This window comes from Zonotrichia albicollis, chromosome 5 (assembly GCF_047830755.1).
Source record: "Zonotrichia albicollis isolate bZonAlb1 chromosome 5, bZonAlb1.hap1, whole genome shotgun sequence".
Classification (NCBI taxonomy): Eukaryota; Metazoa; Chordata; class Aves; order Passeriformes; family Passerellidae; genus Zonotrichia; species Zonotrichia albicollis.
The window spans coordinates 2,028,846-2,048,752 of record NC_133823.1 but is presented as its reverse complement, the minus strand read 5'-3'; the positions used below and the strand labels follow the sequence as shown (position 1 = coordinate 2,048,752).

General features: G+C 46.0%; 1 protein-coding gene across 4 annotated transcripts in view; it reads left to right on the top strand.

The window, feature by feature from the left end:
- The window catches only part of REEP1 (receptor accessory protein 1), a 67,355-nt gene that overhangs the window by 34,892 nt on the left and 12,556 nt on the right, over nucleotides 1-19,907 (top strand). For 3 of the 4 annotated variants that reach the window (XR_012580332.1, XM_074540514.1, XM_074540516.1), the window contains exons 6-8: nucleotides 7,182-7,232; nucleotides 13,647-13,815; nucleotides 19,759-19,794. Coding sequence is in view for 3 of the 4 variants with exons in the window: in XM_074540514.1 (XP_074396615.1) it covers nucleotides 7,182-7,232; nucleotides 13,647-13,815; nucleotides 19,759-19,794 (256 nt within the window). In the remaining variant the exon portion in view is untranslated. The remainder of the gene's footprint in view (nucleotides 1-7,181; nucleotides 7,233-13,646; nucleotides 13,816-19,758; nucleotides 19,795-19,907) is intronic. The other variant, XM_074540515.1, reaches the window with a different exon arrangement.

The window sequence follows — 19,907 nt, the reverse complement described above, 5'->3', positions numbered from 1 at the left end:
GACCAGGAGGGTACTGGTGGTAGGAACAACATGAGAATGGGACTTGAAGGAAGTTATTTTCCTCTGCCAAATGCTTTTCCTATGACCTAAGGCACATCACTTAGGTCTTGGCCTTACTTCCTGCAAAAATGCAGAATGCATCCTTGGGAGGCCAAATACCATAAAGCTTATAAAGCCTGTTGAAAGCAAGGTATTACAGAAGGGAGAGCCCAAAGGGTTTACCATGCTCATGGGGTCACAAGGATATGCTAGACCCAAAAATTGTCTCCTTTTTGCCTGCCTAGCATTGTGCAGACTATATTGTCAGGCCTGTCTTCTCCTGAGCTGTTCTTCAGTGGGGAGACTCTTGTAACCCAGGGACTGGGAGATAAACCAAATTTGGACTGAAACCTGTGGTAAACATGGAGCTAGGATAGTGCTGTGTATCATATGCCGAATGAAATAAAATTTTTGTGATGCCTGCAGGACACTTAACACTTTTGCTGCTGCCATGTAAGCCTGAAGAGTCATAAATAGGCTCTAGGAATGCCAGCTCTGCAGCACTGCCTTTGCTCTGAGCCCCTTCCTGCAAGGTGCTGCAGGCTGGCTGTGCTAGAGCTGTTTTTAGGACACACTGAGAAACTGTGTGTGAATCCCAAAGGAATTCTGGCTCCTGCCTAGGTAGCTCCTGAATATGAGAAGCTCAACAGAAACCCAAACCCACAGTGCCAACCTGTTCCCCATCAGGGCTGCAACAGTGTCTGCATCAGCTGTTCCCTGCAATGAGCAGCCAGCACCACAGTTTGACTTCCCACTGTTCCACTTTCCTGCTGCTTTTCTTAAGACTCTCTCTGCCTTAAAATGTTTCTCCAGTGGCAATGGGGAAGAGAGGGGAGAGTCTCCACAGTACAAGGAAGCTGCTGTTTTTCATAGTTAATGCTCCCCTTTCAGTGGTGGAAGAAAACAACTCTGACTCCTGTCATTATTGTATTGCACAGCTCTAGAGAAAACTGTTAAGATATTGCAACCTGTGAATGGGCCAGAAGAGTCTTTCTTGCACACTACTTTGGGGAGGGGAAAAGGATTTGTTAATAAGATTGAGAGGTTATTTAATAGATTGTTTGATTTTTACAACAAAGCAAGGACTATTCAAGTATTTCCTTCAGCTTTGACATTTAAATTATTCTGAATGTATAAGGAAAAAATAGAATCCCTGGTTTCCTTCACTACTTTGGCTTGTGGCCTCCAGCAAGTTGCTTGTTTCTGTGTGCCTGAGGGTGCAGCTCCAACAGAGAGTGTGAGCCAATCTCACAGCTCTCCTTCTGCAAAATGGGGGAGTGCTCCAGCTCCCAGGGTGCCCCAGCATTTTGGACCTCCTCAGGTTATCTCTTATCTATCAGAAAGTTAATCCTGAAAGAAAAATAAAAGGGTTTGTTCTGTTGAGCCCATAAACTTATCTCGAGTGGCTGAGCCACGTAAGGAAAGGGATTGAATTGCACTGTGAGAGCATGGCCAGAGGAAAGGAAAGCAAGATCATCCCTTCCTGGTCTTGGGAAGCAGCGAGATTAGCTGTGCTGTCCAGGGGAGTACACCCCAGTCTGTTCCCAGTGTAATATCCAGGGATGGTTAAAGCAGCTCCTGTCCCTTGTCCTTCTGAGAGGGAATGTGCTGCTGTGCTGGCAGGGAGAGCAGCCTGGTGAGAATTCCAGCCTGGTGTGAGATACAGCCTGCTGTGAGATACAGCCTGGTGTGGGATACAGCCTGGTGAGAGATACAGCCTGCTGTGAGATACAGCCTGCTGTGAGATACAGCCTGGTGAGAGATACAGCCTGGTGAGAGATACAGCCTGGTGTGGGATACAGCCTCCTGTGAGATACAGCCTGCTGTGGGATACAGCCTGGTGTTAGATACAGCCTGGTGTGGGATACAGCCTGGTGACAATTACAGCCAGGTGTGGGATACAGCCTGATGTGAGTACAGCCTGCTGTGAGATACAGCCTGGTGTGGGATACAGCCTGGTGTGAGATACAGCCTGGTGTGGGATACAGCCTGGTGTGGGATACAGCCTCCTGTGAGATACAGCCTGCTGTGGGATACAGCCTGGTGTTAGATACAGCCTGGTGTGGGATACAGCCTGCTGTGGGATACAGCCTGGTGTGAAATACAGCCTGGTGTGAGATACAGCCTGGTGTGGGATACAGCCTGCTGTGGGATACAGCCAGGTGTGAGATACAGCCTGGTGTGGGATACAGCCTGGTGTGAGATACAGCCTGGTGTGGGATACAGCCAGGTGTGAGATACAGCCTGGTGTGAGATACAGCCTGGTGAGGGATACAGCCTGCTGTGGGATACAGCCTGGTGTGGGATACAGCCAGGTGTGAGATACAGCCAGGTGTGGGATACAGCCTGGTGTGGGATACAGCCTGGTGAGAATTCCAGCCTGCTGTGAGGTACAGCCTGGTGTGGGATACAGCCTGGTGTGGGTACAGCCTGGTGTGGGATACAGCCTGGTGTGAGATACAGCCTGGTGTGGGATACAGCCTGCTGTGTGATACAGCCTGGTGTGAGATACAGCCAGGTGAGAGATACAGCCTGGTGTGGGATACAGCCTGCTGTGTGATACAGCCTGGTGTGGGTACAGCCTGGTGTGGGATACAGCCTGGTGTGAGATACAGCCTGGTGTGAGATACAGCCTGCTGTGTGATACAGCCTGGTGTGGGATACAGCCTGGTGTGAGATACAGCCTGGTGTGAGATACAGCCTGGTGTGGGATACAGCCTGGTGTGAGATACAGCCTGGTGTGAGATACAGCCTGCTGTGAGATACAGCCTGGTGTGAGATACAGCAGGAGCTGTTTCTCTTGCCCTGGTGTTCAGCCACTGTCAGCTCTGTGTCAATGCCCTTCCTTGCTCACTTGAGAAGGTATAACTGGGCCAGATTATCCTGCCTGAGAGAAGTGTAAATGAGTAATTATCTGGAAAACACTTTGAGCAGACAGATGCCACACCAGCCTGCAGTGCTGTCCTTAGGGGGAAGTTTCCAGGGAAGGAGGAAAGAGAATACTATTTCTAAGGCTTTTCATGTTTTCCCAATGCCAAGATTTAAGGGTATCCAGCTAGTCTGTGATGTGTTGAGTGTAGAAGGGAAAGTGAGTTCATTTGGTTTCAGCCTTTAAAGGATTGTGTTACAATTGGAACCTATAGAGATGATGATTTATTCAGTAGCACTGAACTCCTGCAGCTTCCATGGAAAACATGGCTTTTACCAGCAAGTGAATGTGAGGATTATTTACTGCTTCACTTGGATTAGTGGGTGAGGAAAAGATGTTTTTGTATGCAGAAATGGACCTTCAGGCTTTGCAAATCAACTTCGCATGGTGGCAGTACACAGTGAGCTGCTGGGCTGCAAAGGGACTCTGTACAGATCTGTTTTCAGTAAATTAGCTGAAATCTAAAGGCTCCTGTACCTGAGAGAGAACATGTCTCATGCTGTGCCCAGCCCTGTCCTCTCCTTTCTGTCTGACCTGTGATCCATCATGGTCTTTTGTCTTTCACGATAAGATCTTTGGGCAAGGCCCTTCTTTTAATTCTTTTCATCCATCATGTTTTTTTATCTATTCTTTTTGTCCATCATATTTTTTAATCCATCCTGTTTATCCTTCATCTTTTTTTTTTTCGTGCAGCACAATGCATCTGCCTCTCTGATTTCCGTTGGTGTGTGACAGGCTGCTGCTTGTATATTTACTGCAGGCTAAGAAGCTGCAAGCTGTGCACAGCCACACCTTCCTTCGCTCTGATCCTCTGTCCCTTTCCCTTTTTTATCTTAAATCCCCTTGGTTTCAGTTAGCCAACTGCAGGCTTGTCCTTCCTTTCCCCTCCTCCTGCTGCTGCCCCTGCTCTGTTCTGTGTTGAAGCCACAGTTGTGCTAATGCTGGCACGGGCCTGTGCCAGCTCATTTTACAGGCTGAGGAGCTGTCAGTGTCCCAGGCACCCTGGCTCTGCCCAGCTGGCTCACTGGGGTGTTTTCTCTCTCTCTGGAGAGTCTATTTTTGATGCTCACTAGGCAAGCAGAATGTTGGATATCTGGTTTATTGCCCCTGCTAGGTGCTCAACACAGATCTTTTCCCTGCCCCTACCAAGGAGCATAATCTCATTTGGGGCTCTAATCCTGTCCTCATCACTTGGTGATTCTGTCACACGTGGGGACTTCAAGTGGATCAGTCCTAAGTGGCAGGATTAAATGACCAGGCAGCAAATCCTGCTGCTCTTTGTGTGTTTTCAGTTAATTCCAGCTAACTCAGCCATTTCCATTCCTGAGGAGCCCTGACCACCACCACCTTTCCAGCTCACCTTGGTGGAGACAAAACAAGCTTGCATTTGTGTCACAGCACAGGGAGCAGCAGCAGCAGGGCTGTTACAGCAAGGCCTTGGCAGGCAGTGCATCCATCAGTGGGCCCTGGGCACGAGTGAACTTTTCCCTGCCCCCTGTGAGGATTCAGTGGGAGCAGCTGGGACACACATGGCTGCAGCAAGGGGAGGCTCCAGGGGCTGGGGAGCAGCAGCAGCCTCCCCAGCACACTTGTATGTACCCCCAGCCCTTATCCTTCACCTGTCACCCTGAGCCTGCCACCACCTGCTGCCTTGCCCTGTCCCCAGCCCCAACTCCTCTATCCCTGCCCAGCCATTGCCTCCTGTCTTTCTACAGCCCACACATCACCAGTTTTACACTCTCCCCCAGCTCTCTCACTCTCTCTTTCAAGCTCCTGAGTTTCTCAGACCTGTTTGGATGTATCCTTATTCCCCACCTTGAACAAACCAACCCTGCCAAGCAGACCCACATCTTTCCCCACCTGCTCCCAACCACTTAACCATCCCCAAGCTGCAGCCTCAACCCTGCTTTTCAAAGGAGATGTGGAGAAAACATGCCATGCCAGCAGATCAGTGTACTGCAGAGGTTTCTGACAGTGTGCCTGCCCCTGCCTTTCCCTGCCCTGGTGTGGGTGAGGTGGCAGAGCAGCCCATGCTGTGCCCATTGCGTGCCCGCTTTTGCACAGGGGAGTGGGCACAGCGTGGTGCAGGGCCTTGGCAGGAGCAGCTAAATGAGGTGCAGAGAGCAGGCACACATGACTGGTGTCAGTGAAAAGCCCATTTGTGCCTAAGAAGTGTGAGAAGCAGCCCAGGAGCCTGTGATGGGTGGGGAATGTGGACACAGCAGTCACTGTGTGTGTCACTCACAGGAGCAGCCATGCACACACACAGGGGGGCTCAGGATGTGCATCCACCTGCTCAAATCATGCCCTGCAGTGCAGCCTCAGCAGCTCCCAAACCTCCTGGCTGGGCAGGCATTTCCATTCTGTTCATTTCTGTTTCCACCCTTGGGCTCACCTTCCCCTGGAGGGTTATAGCTTCATTACCTCAAAACCCTTAGGCTCAATGAATTAATAAGGAAGTGTTTCAGTGCATTTGCTGTTTTTTAAACCAGGACACTGGGAGGGAAATGCTGGTGATGATTTCGGCTTTATCCTCTTTAGACAAGCAGCATCATTTAAGTAATTTCTAGTATCCAGCTGGTGTAGCCAGTGCAATTGCCTGAAAATCAATATTTAGATCCCTAATTTACCGTGTGATTTTAGACCTATTTACTGTGGAAACTGGGAGGAAAATCCTTGTGTGGGAGAGACACGCTGCCTTTTGTGACAGAAGAGTGGAGAGGTGCACTTCTACCTGAACTGGGAGAGGGAGGCAGGGGTGGGGAGCATCCTTTCCCTGAAGATGCTTGATAAAGCCTCTTTGTAATGATTAGATGCCAGTGCTCAGAGGGAGAGTGCTCCTTTGCTGAGCAAACACTTGGGAGCACAGTTCTGACCCATCTGTGATGGCCACATCATCTGTGTGCCCTCATCAGTGCCATGGCCTGGAGCTGCAGAGGGCACAGAGATTCAGAGTTCACACTCTGAGAAGCCTTGGGACACTTTGCTGTTATCTCAGAGAGGCTGAGCTTGTTTCTTTTGAAAGTGGTTTCTTTTAAAGGATCTCCATTTGGGATCCAAAATCAAAGATCTTGGAGCTATTTTACACCAATAAAGAGAAACAACAAATGGCTTTCTTAAAATATATGGTAGCCACTGATTACAGTACTTTGTGAAGTATTCCTGTCATGTGTGATGCATCTTTTATTCAGAAGTCCTTAAGAATCTGTTTTTCACAAACCTATAGGATTCCAATGCTGTTTGAGTTACAATCCAGGTAAATCTTTCCAGTTTCCCTTTCATGGCTGCTTGGTTGGTGTCTCCAACAAGCAAACAACACTCACTGAATGCACAGGACAGCAGAACCAAAAGATAAATTTATACAAAGAGACTAGTGTGGGAGAAACAATAACAAAGAGTTCCTTGGAGAGGAAATGAACTGCACAAACAAAAAGGGTGGATGAAATTACATTTCCACCATCAACATTAACGTCAGCTGGTTTCCCTTTGAGTCTCTATTACTGTCTGACATTTCCAAACAGGTAGCTCTTCCAGACTAGGCATGGCACGCAGGCCCTGGCCATAAATAAGGATATTGCTTGTAGGATGTTTGTGTTCAAATGGTGGCAGATGCAATTTTCTCCTTTGCTCATCAGCCCATAAAACTGCTGGCTCTGCTCAGGGCCTGCCTGCAGCCAGACATGAGGCAGCTTCTGTGTGAAACCCCTGCTCAGTGAGCAATTCCCCACTGTCCCCCTGCTGCTCAGGAGAGCTGTCACTCACTAAAATGACTGCCACGTGTCCCTCTCATAATCCTGTGCCTAAATTAGTCATTAGGCCTGGCACTGGGGATTTCTCCAGTGGGAAGCATCAGTCAAGTGCAGGGAGTGGAGTAGCAGCCCATTGTGTTTATAATTTGTTTTAGGAGTGGACTAGCAGCCTATTGTGTTTATAATTTGCTTTACTTCTTAAAAACACATGTTAGGTGACACCTTGTCAGCTGGGGTTATGGAGTGGTTTCTCCATCTCTCTGGGGAAGCTGAGGAAGGGAGGATCTGTGTTCAGGTCCTGTCCACAGGTGGGTGTCCCTGCTCTTTATGTGTATGTGAGTCCCTGCACATGGTGCCCAGTGTCTTGCTCATGTCTCACCTCGATTACTTGTGCTTCAAATAGATCTTTCTCTCAAAGCCTTGATGTGTGTTGCCACAATGGCTCTCTTTTTTCCCTTTGTTAGGTCTCTCAGCTACTCCATTTACACTTGTATTGGGACCAGAAAAAAGGGCAGGTAATCTGCTGAGTGCTTTTACTAACCCCTAACTAATGTCTGCTCCCTGTTAGACTAGTTGTTAGACTAGTAGTTAGACTAGTTTGGACTGGTTTCACCTGAGATTGCTCTGAGGCCAAGTGCTGTCTGCTCTGCTTGCAGTGGGGAGATGCTGCGTGCTGAGCTTTAAAAGCCTGGCCTTGATCTCATCAGCAAATTGCCTTGCAAGTGCTCTGCTGGCAGTGGACGAGGTTCCAGCTCCAGGAGGGAGCTTTTCCATGGAACACTCATTTAACTGGGCTGGTTGTGTGTGTGTGCTGCTGTGCTGTCACTAATGGATGGAGGGAGCCTCTCTCCCTGTGCTGGGTCTCTGTGGGCATGGTTGGGGTTGCAGTTGTTTTGCGGAGAAAAGAAGAAACCTCACAACTTTATAAAAGTTGTAAAGCTCAGTATGTTTATTTACGGCGCCGGACGCACACGGAGAAAATTCTCCTCAAAGGGCATGCGTACCCCTGAAAATTTCAGACCTCCTTTTATCCCCCTTCCAAATGCATATGCAGTTTCACAATAGGTTCATACACATTCATCCCGCATGACACTTAGCACCAGTTCTTCTTTATCAAAGGAATTTCTAGGTCGGGGCAAATTGACCTCGTGGTCTTTTCTGTTTTTCTTTCTCTGTCTCCTTGCTGTCTCGGCATGCGAGTTTTTCCTTCAGCTTTGGCCTCACAGATTTTTCACCGTTGTTAGACACTTCACCTAATTCAGGATGGATCTTTTGGAGATCTCTGGCAGGTCTGGCTGGGTCAGTCCTGCTGACACCACAGCCCCAGCTGGGGAATGTGCCCTACACCTGGTGTGGACAGGATGGAAGGCTACAGCCTGCATGCCGACATCTGTGGGGGAGAATGCTAACCACAGTCCCAGCAAAAGGAGAGGAGAACATTCACAGATTGAGGGTTGTGCTGGCAGTGTGCTGAGTGTGACTCAGTGCTCCCCTGCTCTCCATTAACTGCTGATCCTAAGAGACAAAAGGCCAGGAGGTGCCATCCTGCATTAACACTGAGTGCATTAAAAGCTTCTCTGTTGTGACTTGGCAGTTTTGGGTTCCTGATTTGTCATGCTGTGTCATAGTTTCCACAGCTGCAAAATGGAATTTGTAGGTATTAGAGGGGTTTTGAAGCCTAAATAATGTTTACAGAATTCTGTCATATTTTCAGACTGAAGGAATAATGATAAAATCTAGACACTGTTATTTGTTTATATTTAGATCATATTCAATGGGACTGTTATATAAATTACAGATTTTTAAATTATCTGCTTATTTTTATGTACTTTAGCTACCTACATACATGAAGTATTTATAATTAATAATTCCACTGAATGTAAACCCAATTTTTCCCAGACTCCTAAATGCATTTTCCTCTAAAAACTTCAAATGGGAAGGCAGAGACTGATTATAAAATGGCAAAAAAAATTAAGACAGTGCCAGCTCTTTCTGTTGGAGTGCCTTTTACAGTGCTTGTCACAATGCAGATGTCAGCTTTTGGAAAGTATTTCTGACCCTTCCAGGCAAATACTGGTTGCATCAGTGTTTGTGCTCTGGGCCCAGAGAGGTTGATGTTTGTTTTTGGAGACGATGATGGTGATGTCTGCAACATGAAGAGGAAGGCAGCGTGCAGGTTGCTGGCTCTGGATGTTCAGTGTTTTAATACTGTTTTGTCATAATCTTTAAAGCAAAAAGAGGAGGATGTGCTAGATGTGGGTGAGATAACAATGTCTATACTACTGTTGTTTTGACTAAATTTAATTTAATGCTTAAATTAGTTTTAGATTAATTACTTTGCCATGTGGATGGGAGCTTTAATTTCACTTAGAATCACAAATGAGCTTGTCTTGGTGGCCAATGCCCTCAAACTGTTGGTGCAGTCCTGAATCTAAATAAGGCTGATATCAGGTGATAGCAGTGACTGGGCAGGGAAATTACCGTGTCCTTTTAGTATTTGTCTTTTATCCTATTTAGTAGCACTGAGCCCTGGCTCAGAGAACTTGTGGGGGTGGTAGATGAAGAGCTGAAGAGCTCCACTTTCAGTGTGTGCTGTACCTTCACCTATGGGCAGGATCAGATGAATTTGGAGACAGATGCATTGTAGTGATCAGGGAGCAGAGAGACACCTCTGTTCCCACCTCTGGCCCCCAAAACCTCACTGTAAAATCAGAATTGCCATGCCCACAGGGGTGGTCCATGGCTGAAGAGAAGCTGGATGAGTTCAGTCCAGGCAGTGAGTTTGTGCCCAGGGAAGTTAGGGCTCATTTTTCCAGCTCCATTTCGTGCTTGTGTCCTCTAAAGTCCCAAAAGCACAGGTCCCACCCTGGCAGCATCATCCTGGCAATTGTTGGTGCTCAGTGAGGAGGAGAGGGAGGAGGTGTCATCCTTGGTCCCTCCCAGTCATGATTTTCAGGAAGCTTTGTAATAACACTGAGCTGTTTCGCTGCTGCCAGAAATGGTGTTACTGCAGCTCCTGTCATGGTGTTTCTGCTGTCACACTCTCTAGGGTAGAACTAGCCCAGATCTTTGGGGATGTGCTGCACAGGCAGAGCTTCAGGAGCTGGATCCTCTCTCCTTGCTGAAATTCCTGGGATATCTCCCATGTCTGTAGCAGTTGGAAGAGCATCTGCATGATCATGGCCACAACAGTAAACAAAAATCCCCCAAACAGCTGCTCTTCATCTTCCACACGATTGTTTTAACAAAACACAGCCCAAAACATGTGCTGTGCTAAATTTATTCTGTCGAGAAATGGAGCTATTAACTTGTTATTTTCTTTTGTTAATAAAAGAGAAATATTTTTGTGGAACAATAAACATTACATCTGGATAAAGTCTTTATTTCTAAAACATAGCTCTGCAAACCCTCCCCATGCTGGCTTTTCAAATGTTTGTGATTTCACTGCTTATGTGGCAGGGAAATAAAAGTTGGTAAACAATATTTTCCATTTTACTCTGAAACCACCCCCATTCTGTGGTAATTTTTGTCACATTTGTATTTTGGGGTCAAGTAAAATTGTGGTAATTGGGAAAGAACTGTGAGTGTTACACTGTATTCTAGGAGGAAGTAAATAAGATCTAGCCCTAGAAAGGCCAAAGAAAGGAAATGGAACTCTGCAGGTTTTCACAGGTGTTCAGTGCCTTCACTCAGCCCAGGCCTTTGCTCTTCTTGCCATTTCTGATATTTGGAAAAATTGCTTCATAGAATGGTAGGAACAGTAACAGTAATATTTTGCTATTACCTGTTTTATAAACCATCTTTATTTTTGCTGTTAGAAACTCAGGTTAAATTAAATAAAAAATTAAGAAAAGGCAATTTTAGTTCTTTTTTTCCTGGAGGAAGTGGAAGTTGTTTAGTTCAGCTGCTTCAGTCTGTGCTCAAGGCTCTGTATTCCACACTGATGTAACAGACCCATAGGTGACAGGCACATCTCAGGTCCCTGTTCCAAAGCTCTCCTGGGCCCTTTGATCATTCCATGCTGCTCTATCACTGCACTGCAAGAATATTAACACATCTTCTCCATTTTCAATGTATTGGTGCCATCCCCCCTCTCAGCTTGGTCTGACACATGAACCTCATCTCTAACCTGCCTCATGTCCACACCCATGAATTGCTGGCTGGAATGGGATGGGATTTGGGTTAGCTGGGGGACTGAACAGCCTGAGCCCTGCTGACACCTGAGCTGAGTGAGAGGGAGGAACACAGCACTCAAATTGCAGCTCATAGTTGCTAACCCTCTGGCTTTGCTGGCCCAGTCATTCTGCACCAGCAAAATGTTATTTAATGGTCAGCTTGCTCTCACTGGGGATCTGCCTGTTGTAATCAGGCTGCAGGGTAGGATATCTTGTGCTGGCTCTGAATCAGTCACTGAGAATTTGGTGTCTGTGCAGGGATTCAGTGCAGGTTCCAAAATCCATCCAGAGCTGCACTGAGCTCTGGGCAGCTGAGATCTCAGCCAGCTGAGCAGCCATGCAAGGCAACTCCAGTCACCAGCCCAGAAACATTTGCAGAGTAAATGTAGCTTAAAAAAAAAGAGGATTAACTGGAGATGCCTCTTGGAGTGAGAACATACCCCAGGAGTGGCTCAGCCACTGGCAGGAGTAGCCAAAATTCAGGCACCAACTCTTGTGCCAGGCTGGAGAATGCGAGGGCAGAGGTGAGAGTTTAGCAAAATATAAATTCTAAGGACTCCACTGCCATGCCTGTAAAATCAGCAACATGATATGTCTTGGTATTTAAGCAAAGAAGCCCCATCAATTTAATTTAAAATACTTTCAAAAGTAGAATAGGCTGGTGGGAAAGAGCAAAGTCTGCTGCTTCTCTCTAACAGTCTGCAGGAAAGCTAAATGTGCAGTTGAGAAGGAAGTTTGAACTCATTTTTCTTATGCAAAAAGCTTCAGGCTGGAAGGTTGGACATTACTGGTCTGTCACTTTTCTTGAGTGTAAAAAGTGCAGACTGTCACAGTGACTGCAGGTATCAGCACCTGATGCCCTCTCTACCTACACACCCTAACAGTGAGGTGCTGAGGAATTTGTATGAGGTAGAGGCACTGATTTTCCTCTGCTGTGCACGCAGAATTTCTGAAGTGGTGTTGCTAAATCAGCAGGTAAATGATTGCCTTGCCTTCCCAGTGGGTCAGTGCTTAGGGGACAGGCAGTGTTGCCCAAGAGCTTTAGCAGGAATTGCTCAGTCTTGCTTTGGCTGTGGATGGTCAGGATGAATCCTGAGCTTCTCTCTGTGCCAGAGCAGCTCCAGGGTGAGCTTGGCCTTGCCTGCACCCAGGTCAGGATGCCAAATCTGCAGCCCAGAGGGAGCAGGGCTGGGCTCTGTCCTGGTCAGGCTGTGCTGCCTGGACAAACACAAGTCTAGGTTAAAGTGGTGGGGCAGTTGATCAGGCTGCCTTATCTTTTTGTTAAACAGGACGGTATTTACTGTCTCTTATTTGCCTTCTTTCTGATTTCATCTCAGTCAATCAATCAGTTGAATTTTTCCTAATTTACAGTTGCAGAAAGAATTTTGGAATCAGGCTCTCTGTGTTTACTTCAGTATTTTTTCAAGACTATGTGCCATGAAGTATCTTTCAGATCCTCCCCCCTCAATAAATTATTAAAGCATAAATGTAATTTTTATCAGTTATACAATTTATACTCTGAATGTCATTTAATGTAGCTCAAAAATTCTATGATTCTGTATGGATTGAATTTTCTGGTGTTCCTTCTTTATGGCTGTGGTGTAGTATGAGAGTTACAGAATACTTACAGTCAACCTTTTGATGTAATGCAGTTTTAATGGAAAGTGTCACTTAACCAACCCATCCTTTACAGTTACATTCCTTTCATCAGGGAATATCTTTGTTGTCAGATTGAGAATTAATGTAAAAAGAAAGGAAATATTGCATTACTTCATTAAGCTGCAAGAAAAAAGCATTGTTATTTTTCTTGTGATTTAACAATATTTTTAAATTACTTTAAATTTTCAAATTGTCAGTGTTCTGGAAATGTTGTGTGTTGCTGAGAGTGGCTGGATAAATATCATCATAGATGGTTAACTTTAAAAGGGAGTTATTTTGATGCAGGCCTTTGAATTATGATTCTGAAGCCAAGAATCTGTTTGACTCATTCCTAGTGAAGGAAAGTACCTACTGGAAATACAAAGCAACACCCTGCTCCTTTACACATGGCTGTCACTGTCACATTTTCTGAAAAATCCCTTTGCCAGGATTTCTTCTCCTGGGAAGCTGAGAAGCCTCGGAGAAAAATCAAAACGATAATTATCTGATTGCTTCTCCTGTTTTGCTGCTTTGGAATGTGTTTGGAGATTGTTTGCCAACTGGTCATTGATTGGTTTCATGTCAATTGTTTTAACTTAATGGCCAGTCAGGGTTAGGCTGTGTCACAAGTTTTTCATTATCATTCTTGTTAATACTTCTGTGTCTGTATCCTTTCTCTATTCTTTAGTATAGTCTTAGTATAGCACTCTATAATAAAATATGATAGAGTAGAGTAGAGTAGAGTAGAGTAGAGTAGAGTAGAGTAGAATAGAATAGAATAGAATAGAATAGAATAGAATAGAATAGAATAGAATAGAATAGAATAGAATAGAATAGAATAATCAGCCTTCTAAGAACATGGAGTCAGATTCACTCATCTCTCCCCTGCAAATTGAACACATGGCCAAGGCTGCTCTGTGCTCCCATCACTGCAATGAAGAATCAGAGATAATTGCCACAGAACATTCCAAAAAGAAGAGCCAAGAGAGGGAATGATGCTTTTAGCAACACATTTTTGTCATCTCTGGTTTATTGGACCAATTTCAATAAGCAAGAGTGGAAAAGTCTCAAAATGTTGGATCTGACTTTGTGTTCTTGACGTGCCTGTTTCCCCAGGGACAGGGAGCCCTGTCGGAGAGGCTACGGAGCTTCAGCATGCAGGACCTGTCGAGCATCCGCGGGGACAGCGGCAGCACCGTCCCTGCCTCGGTCACTGTGCGGACAGGCAGCAAACAGAGCCACCCCAAACCAGCCAGGAGTGCATCAGAAGGCACTGGCAGCTCAGGTGAGTGCCAGGGTTATTTTCAGTGCTGTGCTGGCTTCAATATCACACTGCTCAGTGGAGTCGTGCCCTTGGCAGGGACAGAGGGAAACGGACACTGCAGGCAGCACATACCAGAGTTGCCAGGACACAGACATGCTCTGGGCTCTCTTGGCACTCAGGGGGAAAAAACAGGATCATCATTTGATGGTTGCTATTCCTGGCTGGTGCTGAGGATGAGACTTGAGTGTGCAGAGAAGCCAGACTCAGTCTTTGCAACCTGAGCTGGAAAGCTGGGCTGGGGGCTGCTGAAAAAACTGTGTCTGGTTTGTTTTCTAATTCTGGAGGAACAAAGGGAAGAAATACCATGCTGTAAATAAGATACATTCCTGAGGATTCAGTTAAGAAATTATTTTAAGGACAATAGTTTGTTTTCTAATTCTGAAAGAACAACGAGACAAAATATGCTGTAAATAAGATCCATTCCTGAGGATTCAGTTAAAAAAAATGTGCTGTAAGGTTGAGTAAAGAAATCTTCTTGAGTCCAAATCCAAAGCATTTAATTGGAGACAGCTTTGCAGATTAGATCTCAAAAAGTGAGACGTGGAGGGTTATCCCAGGGTTCCCACACACCACCAAGGATCACTCAGCTCCAGTGCTGTGGTGAGAGGCCATGGAAAGTTGCAGGCGTGTTGCACTTGGTAGTTGTGAAACATTTGCTGGCAAGTCAGAAATTCAGCAGTCTCTACTTGTGTGTGCTGGGGTCTGTGCAAACACTTGCACTGTTTCAAGCCTGGGTAGCTGCTACCCCTTGTAATTTGCTTTAGTGTTGGAATGGTATTAGAAATGTCTTGTCTGATCCTTCCTAAAGAGCATCCTTCAAGCCTCTTACAAATTCTGTGAATCAGACTTCTCCTTTTTTTTTTAATATTATCTGTTGAATTACATTTTCTTCATAAACTGAAATGTTGGTGCACAGTGGTTTTATTCTCATCTTTATATAAGGCCTTGTGTACACTTCTCTTGACATAATCAGTCTGAAAATAAAGTATTCACACACAGAATATAAAAGTCTTTAAAAAGTCACATATGTAGACAAAAATAAATAATGACACAAATGAACCATAATTTAGTTATCTTAGTTCCCCATTAAGTAGAGCAGCCTTTGTAGTTTTACTCTTGAGACAGTGAAGTCAGCTCACCTGGCCACAAACCCCTGTCTTAAGACACAGGAGTTTTTTATTTTGATCTGGTTTTGTGTCCATAGTGCACAAGGATCTCTCAGAATGAATCTCTGAAAAATTGTTCATAAATGTTTTGAACTCAGACTAAGTGTTATCACAAATTTTGGATTCAAGTAATTTGATATTTTGAGTTTAATTTTTTTTTTTTTATTGAAACTGTACAAATTTGCAAAATCTTCCAAGACCTCTATCTGTCCCATCTCACTTGGTGATTTCATTGAGGTGCCTCATTCTCCACCTGCAGGGAATACAAACAGCCTCCCCTTGCAGGTGGTGGGAGATTCCAGCTTTGCTCTCACTTTTGATCACAGGAAGGGAAAGATCAGCTCTGGTCTCTGCAGTCCTTGGGCTGTTTTATGTGGGCACCATTCTGTGTGCAGCCAGAATGTCTGGAGGGGAGAATGCTCAGAGCCAGCTGTCCTGTGTGTGTGTGTGAGGCTGTGATGTGCCAACCACCCTGTGCCACCTCCTGAGGGCCGAGTTCTGCTGAGGTGACACTGCTCTGGGCACTTCCATCACCCCACCTTTCATATTTATTTAATTGGACAGCAAGGGGCAGACAGAATTTGCCCCTGCCCATTATTGTGCTTTATATCCATGAAATGTATGAATTTGTGAGAGTGGGCATGAGCAGCCACTGCAGAGCAGCAGGCACACAGCCCTGTCTCCTGTCTCACAGCCCTCAGATGGCATCAGTGTCCCTGTCAGGTGTCCCCAGTGCCTCACAGAAACATTGAACTCCTCTGGTGTTTTACCTGCTTTAGAAATAGCGGGGCATAGCCAAAGTGACATCAGATGGGGTCATCAAAAATGACCCAGACAGTGTTTGGCATGAGGGTGTTCATTTTAAATAGACAATTTTTCTTGTGAATTGCAGAACCTGCATTGTACTTCTATTTTCCTGATGCTCTATCACCTCTTACATCAGCAGGCTCTCACCCAAAGAAGACTTAAAGTAGATATTTTTGTTTTGATTTTTTTCTGCTTTTTGGAGGTATTTCCCTCTCTTTTTTTCCTTCCATCCTAGTCCCACTGCAAATCCACAAATTATATTAGCAACATTAAAAAAAGAACCAACAAAAAAGGAAACATCTTACCCTTTCCTTCTGTAAATGCTTCATTCCCGGTGTTCTAAGAGAAGCCTTAAAATAGGAGGATAATGATTCCCAAAACAAAACCTAAAGTTTTATGTAATTCAAAGGAGGTTTATCTTGATTGTCCTTGACTGCTGCCAGCTAGAATTGTGCCTGCTCCTTGATCTCTGTGTGACCACACTAATTAAGGGGATTAGCTGAGGGCTGCACTTTGGGGTTATGCTCCCAGTGAAAAACACAGAGCCACGTTCTCACCTGGTGTGGTTTCTCTGACTGACAGCACAGCAGAGCTCAGTTTCTGAGGGATAACAGCCTTGCTATTATAGAATTTTAGATTAAGCACTCAGGAAAGAAACACACACCCAAAGCACCATCCCTTTTTGATGAGAGCTCTGAAGCTGACATGGTTACAATTAAGGTGTAGCTGGAACAATGATGTCTGAACACAAAAATGCATGTTAACTCAATTAGCCAATGCAAGCTAAAGCCCTGACATCACACAGGGCCTGGCATGGGGTGCTGAGAGCAGAGAGGGCTCTTGGGGATGAGCTCAGGATGTTTGTGTGGCTCCCATGCCCGGAGCTGGGACACACAGCCACACCTGGAACTCGGCGTTGCTGGTGCCAACCCTCCTGTGGGACTGTTGTGTTTAAGAACAGATGTGACATCTGGAATAAAAGGGTTTTGGAAAGACAAGGGCATAGGGAGAGGTCTGTTGTCTCTCCTGCACAGAAGGGAGTGCTAAAATTCAGTTTTGTTGGTATTAAACCCCCCAGCCCCCTGTGAGCACCAGCAGTGGTTCAGGCTCTGGTTTTACAACCCTTGGCCATGGTTCCAAGCCCACTGAAGCAGGAGAAAAGGCTCTCCTGACACCAGTGGGCCCTGGCTGTGGCCAGAGCTGGCTGCAGGACCAGGCTGCACAAACACTCAGCCTGTTTTGTTTCCACTGTTGTTATTTTTGTAATTGAATGGTGTTGCTTAGGTGGATTTGTGATTCTTTGAATCCCCTCTTGACACAAAGTACTGTGTGAAGAGTTTGCCATTTTGTAACAGCCTCATGCAGATACAGCAAAGGATTTTTTTTTGTTTTTTGCCTGCTGAGGAGTTTCTTAGGAGGCCAAGAAATAAAATAAGCAGGAGCTGCTTTGAGACAACTTTACCTTTTTCTGCCTTTGCTGCCTTTCAGTCCATTGTGCAGCTGTGCTGTGAGCATGGTCCTTCTGCAGGAGTGGGACAGCTCTGCACACAGTCAGCTCATCCCAAACAGACCCTGCTCCTCCTCCTCACACCCCGATGGCGTGGAGAGGCACAGGCTGCTTTTGCCATGGTTTGGTTTGGGCTGCTGGCCCCAAAACAGCTCCAGGGAAACGTGCCCACCTTCCTGAGATGGGCACCAAGGGCACACAGTGAGCCCCTTCTTCCACACAGCAGGCCCACCACCTCTGCCTCTGATTTTTCACTTCTCTCTTGGTTCAGCATTTCTCAGTTTATTGTCCTGGCACCCAGATGATGGACTGTGACATTTTACTCAGTGCCTGCTCCAACCTGTGCCCTTTCACAGGCAGAGCTGCCTCTTTCCTTTGGGAGCTGTAAATGTCATGTGGCTGTGCATTGTTATGGAAAACTGTACATTCCAGAACAATATTTTTCCAGATATTTTTCAAGGGAATCCTGTTGTTCTGGCAAATGTCCAGTAACAATCCACATACAGACATCTCTGTATTAACAGGAGCTTTTGCACTTGTTAACCTTTTAGCATTACCTTAATTTGTGTTGCATCACAGGACAGTCACTGTGCAGAGCTGGTGCTGCCTGGGGCAGAGGATCACAAACAATGCAGCCACACTCTGTATTGCCCAAACCCAGAGTTCTTTCTGCTTAAGCCTGTCCCAGGCTAAGATCATTCTTATCTGGAATGATTTCAAAGCAGGAATGGACAGTGTGATTTCTGATACTCTCCATTCCTCTGAGCAGGAGAGAATCAATGCTGGTTTTTTGGTCTTGTGCCTAAGGACCAAAAGCTTTGCAGTACAGAACAAAGGTGGGGGAACATCAGCAGTCGGGATGTGTTTGGGTATTCAGTGCCCATCAACCAAAAAGATGTGTGAGAACAACCCAGATATATGTTGTCTGAATTGGCAGAGAATAAACTGACATAAAACTGTCATAAAACTGTGATCAGCTTCCTTCTGTGTGAGATCAGAGGCTGAGCCCACAGCAGATATCTTGAGGAAGGCCATAGTTCCACAGCAGCATCCAGCCAATGTGAGGCAGCACTCCCACTGAAAGCTGTAACCCAGCTGCTTGCCTCTGCCCCATCTCTTTTCCTTTGGATACATTTAAATCCTATTTTTACAGGCTGACCCCATCAAGGAATTGGTTCAAGTTAAATGCTATCCCTTGCTTCCAGGTTGCTCTTGACCTGGGTCAGATCCTCAAGGCAGTGGAGAGCAGCAGCACAGACAGCAGCAATGAGGAGGTGGAGGCAGAGTGCAAGGGACACTGAGACATCTGCTCTCAGTGGTGCTGCTTCAAAATGACTGTGAAACTATAGAAGAACTTCCAGTGTCTCCAGTGCAGGATAATCATGACTAAAAAAATCACACAGAGCTCAAACACTTTTCTTCTTTATTGTGGAGTCATTGATGACACTGTGAGCATTAAATTGAAAGGCTCCAACTGGAAATTTAGGCTGCTTCCTGGAACACAAGCTGTGCTCAAGATGAAGCTGTAAACTTCACACATGTTCAGGAACAGTTATGAATCACCTGCTTTCACTGAGGGGTGCACTGCAATCCCCTTGGCTGCTTTCATTCTTATGGCAATTCCATCGGGATATTAGTTCCTGTAGGACTCTCCTGGTTTAGGAAGTTCAGGGATGTGTGGGTAGATTTCTTTAGAGGCTGTGTGAGTGGTTGCAGCAGCCTTCTTGTAGATTCTAGAATTCTTGTAGAACTTCTAGAATTCTACTCTGTAGACTTCTACAAGAATTCTAGAATCTACAAGAATCTTGTAGAACTAGAATTCTACTCTGTAGACTTCTGCAAGAATTCTAGAATCTACAAGAATCTTGTAGGCTTCTAGAATTCTACTCTGTAGACTGCTACAAGAATTTTAGAATCTACAAGAATCTTGTAGGCTTCTAGAATTCTACTCTGTAGACTGCTACAAGAATTCTAGAATCTACAAGAAGGCTGCTGCAACCACTCACACAGCCTCTAAAGAAATCTACCCACACATCCCTGAACTACCTAAACTCTAAACCTGCTGGAAGAATCCAGGCACACAGCCTTACAAATGCCAGTGTTGCACCCTGTGTTTGTTACCATACAGCCTTGTGCACTGGGTTGTGCATCCATGCTCCCATGGCTTGTCCACACTCCCAGGTCCCTCCAGACAGGAGTTCCCCTGTTCAGTGGTCTGGGAACAGCACCAGGGAGCTGAACCTAACCCATCCTTAGCACCCACATGGACACAGCCTGGGGTGAGGCACGTTCCTGAGCCTGTGCTCCATGCTGTCACCTCCCTGTGCACACCAGGGCCTTGAAGTGCCCTCCAGAGTGGCGCCAGGTGTTTTCTAAGAGTGAGTGGCTTCACAAGGAGTTCCTAACTCTCAGCTCCTCTTGCAGTGTGCACGTGTTGCTCGGTGTGCCGGCTCCTCCGAGGTGAGTGCTGGATCTCCTGGTGTCCATGCATCCCTGTTGGGCATGGCTGCATCCCCCAGCCTGGCTTGCTCCTGATGCTCGTGTTTCCTAACGCCAGGGGGGCAAAGCCAGGC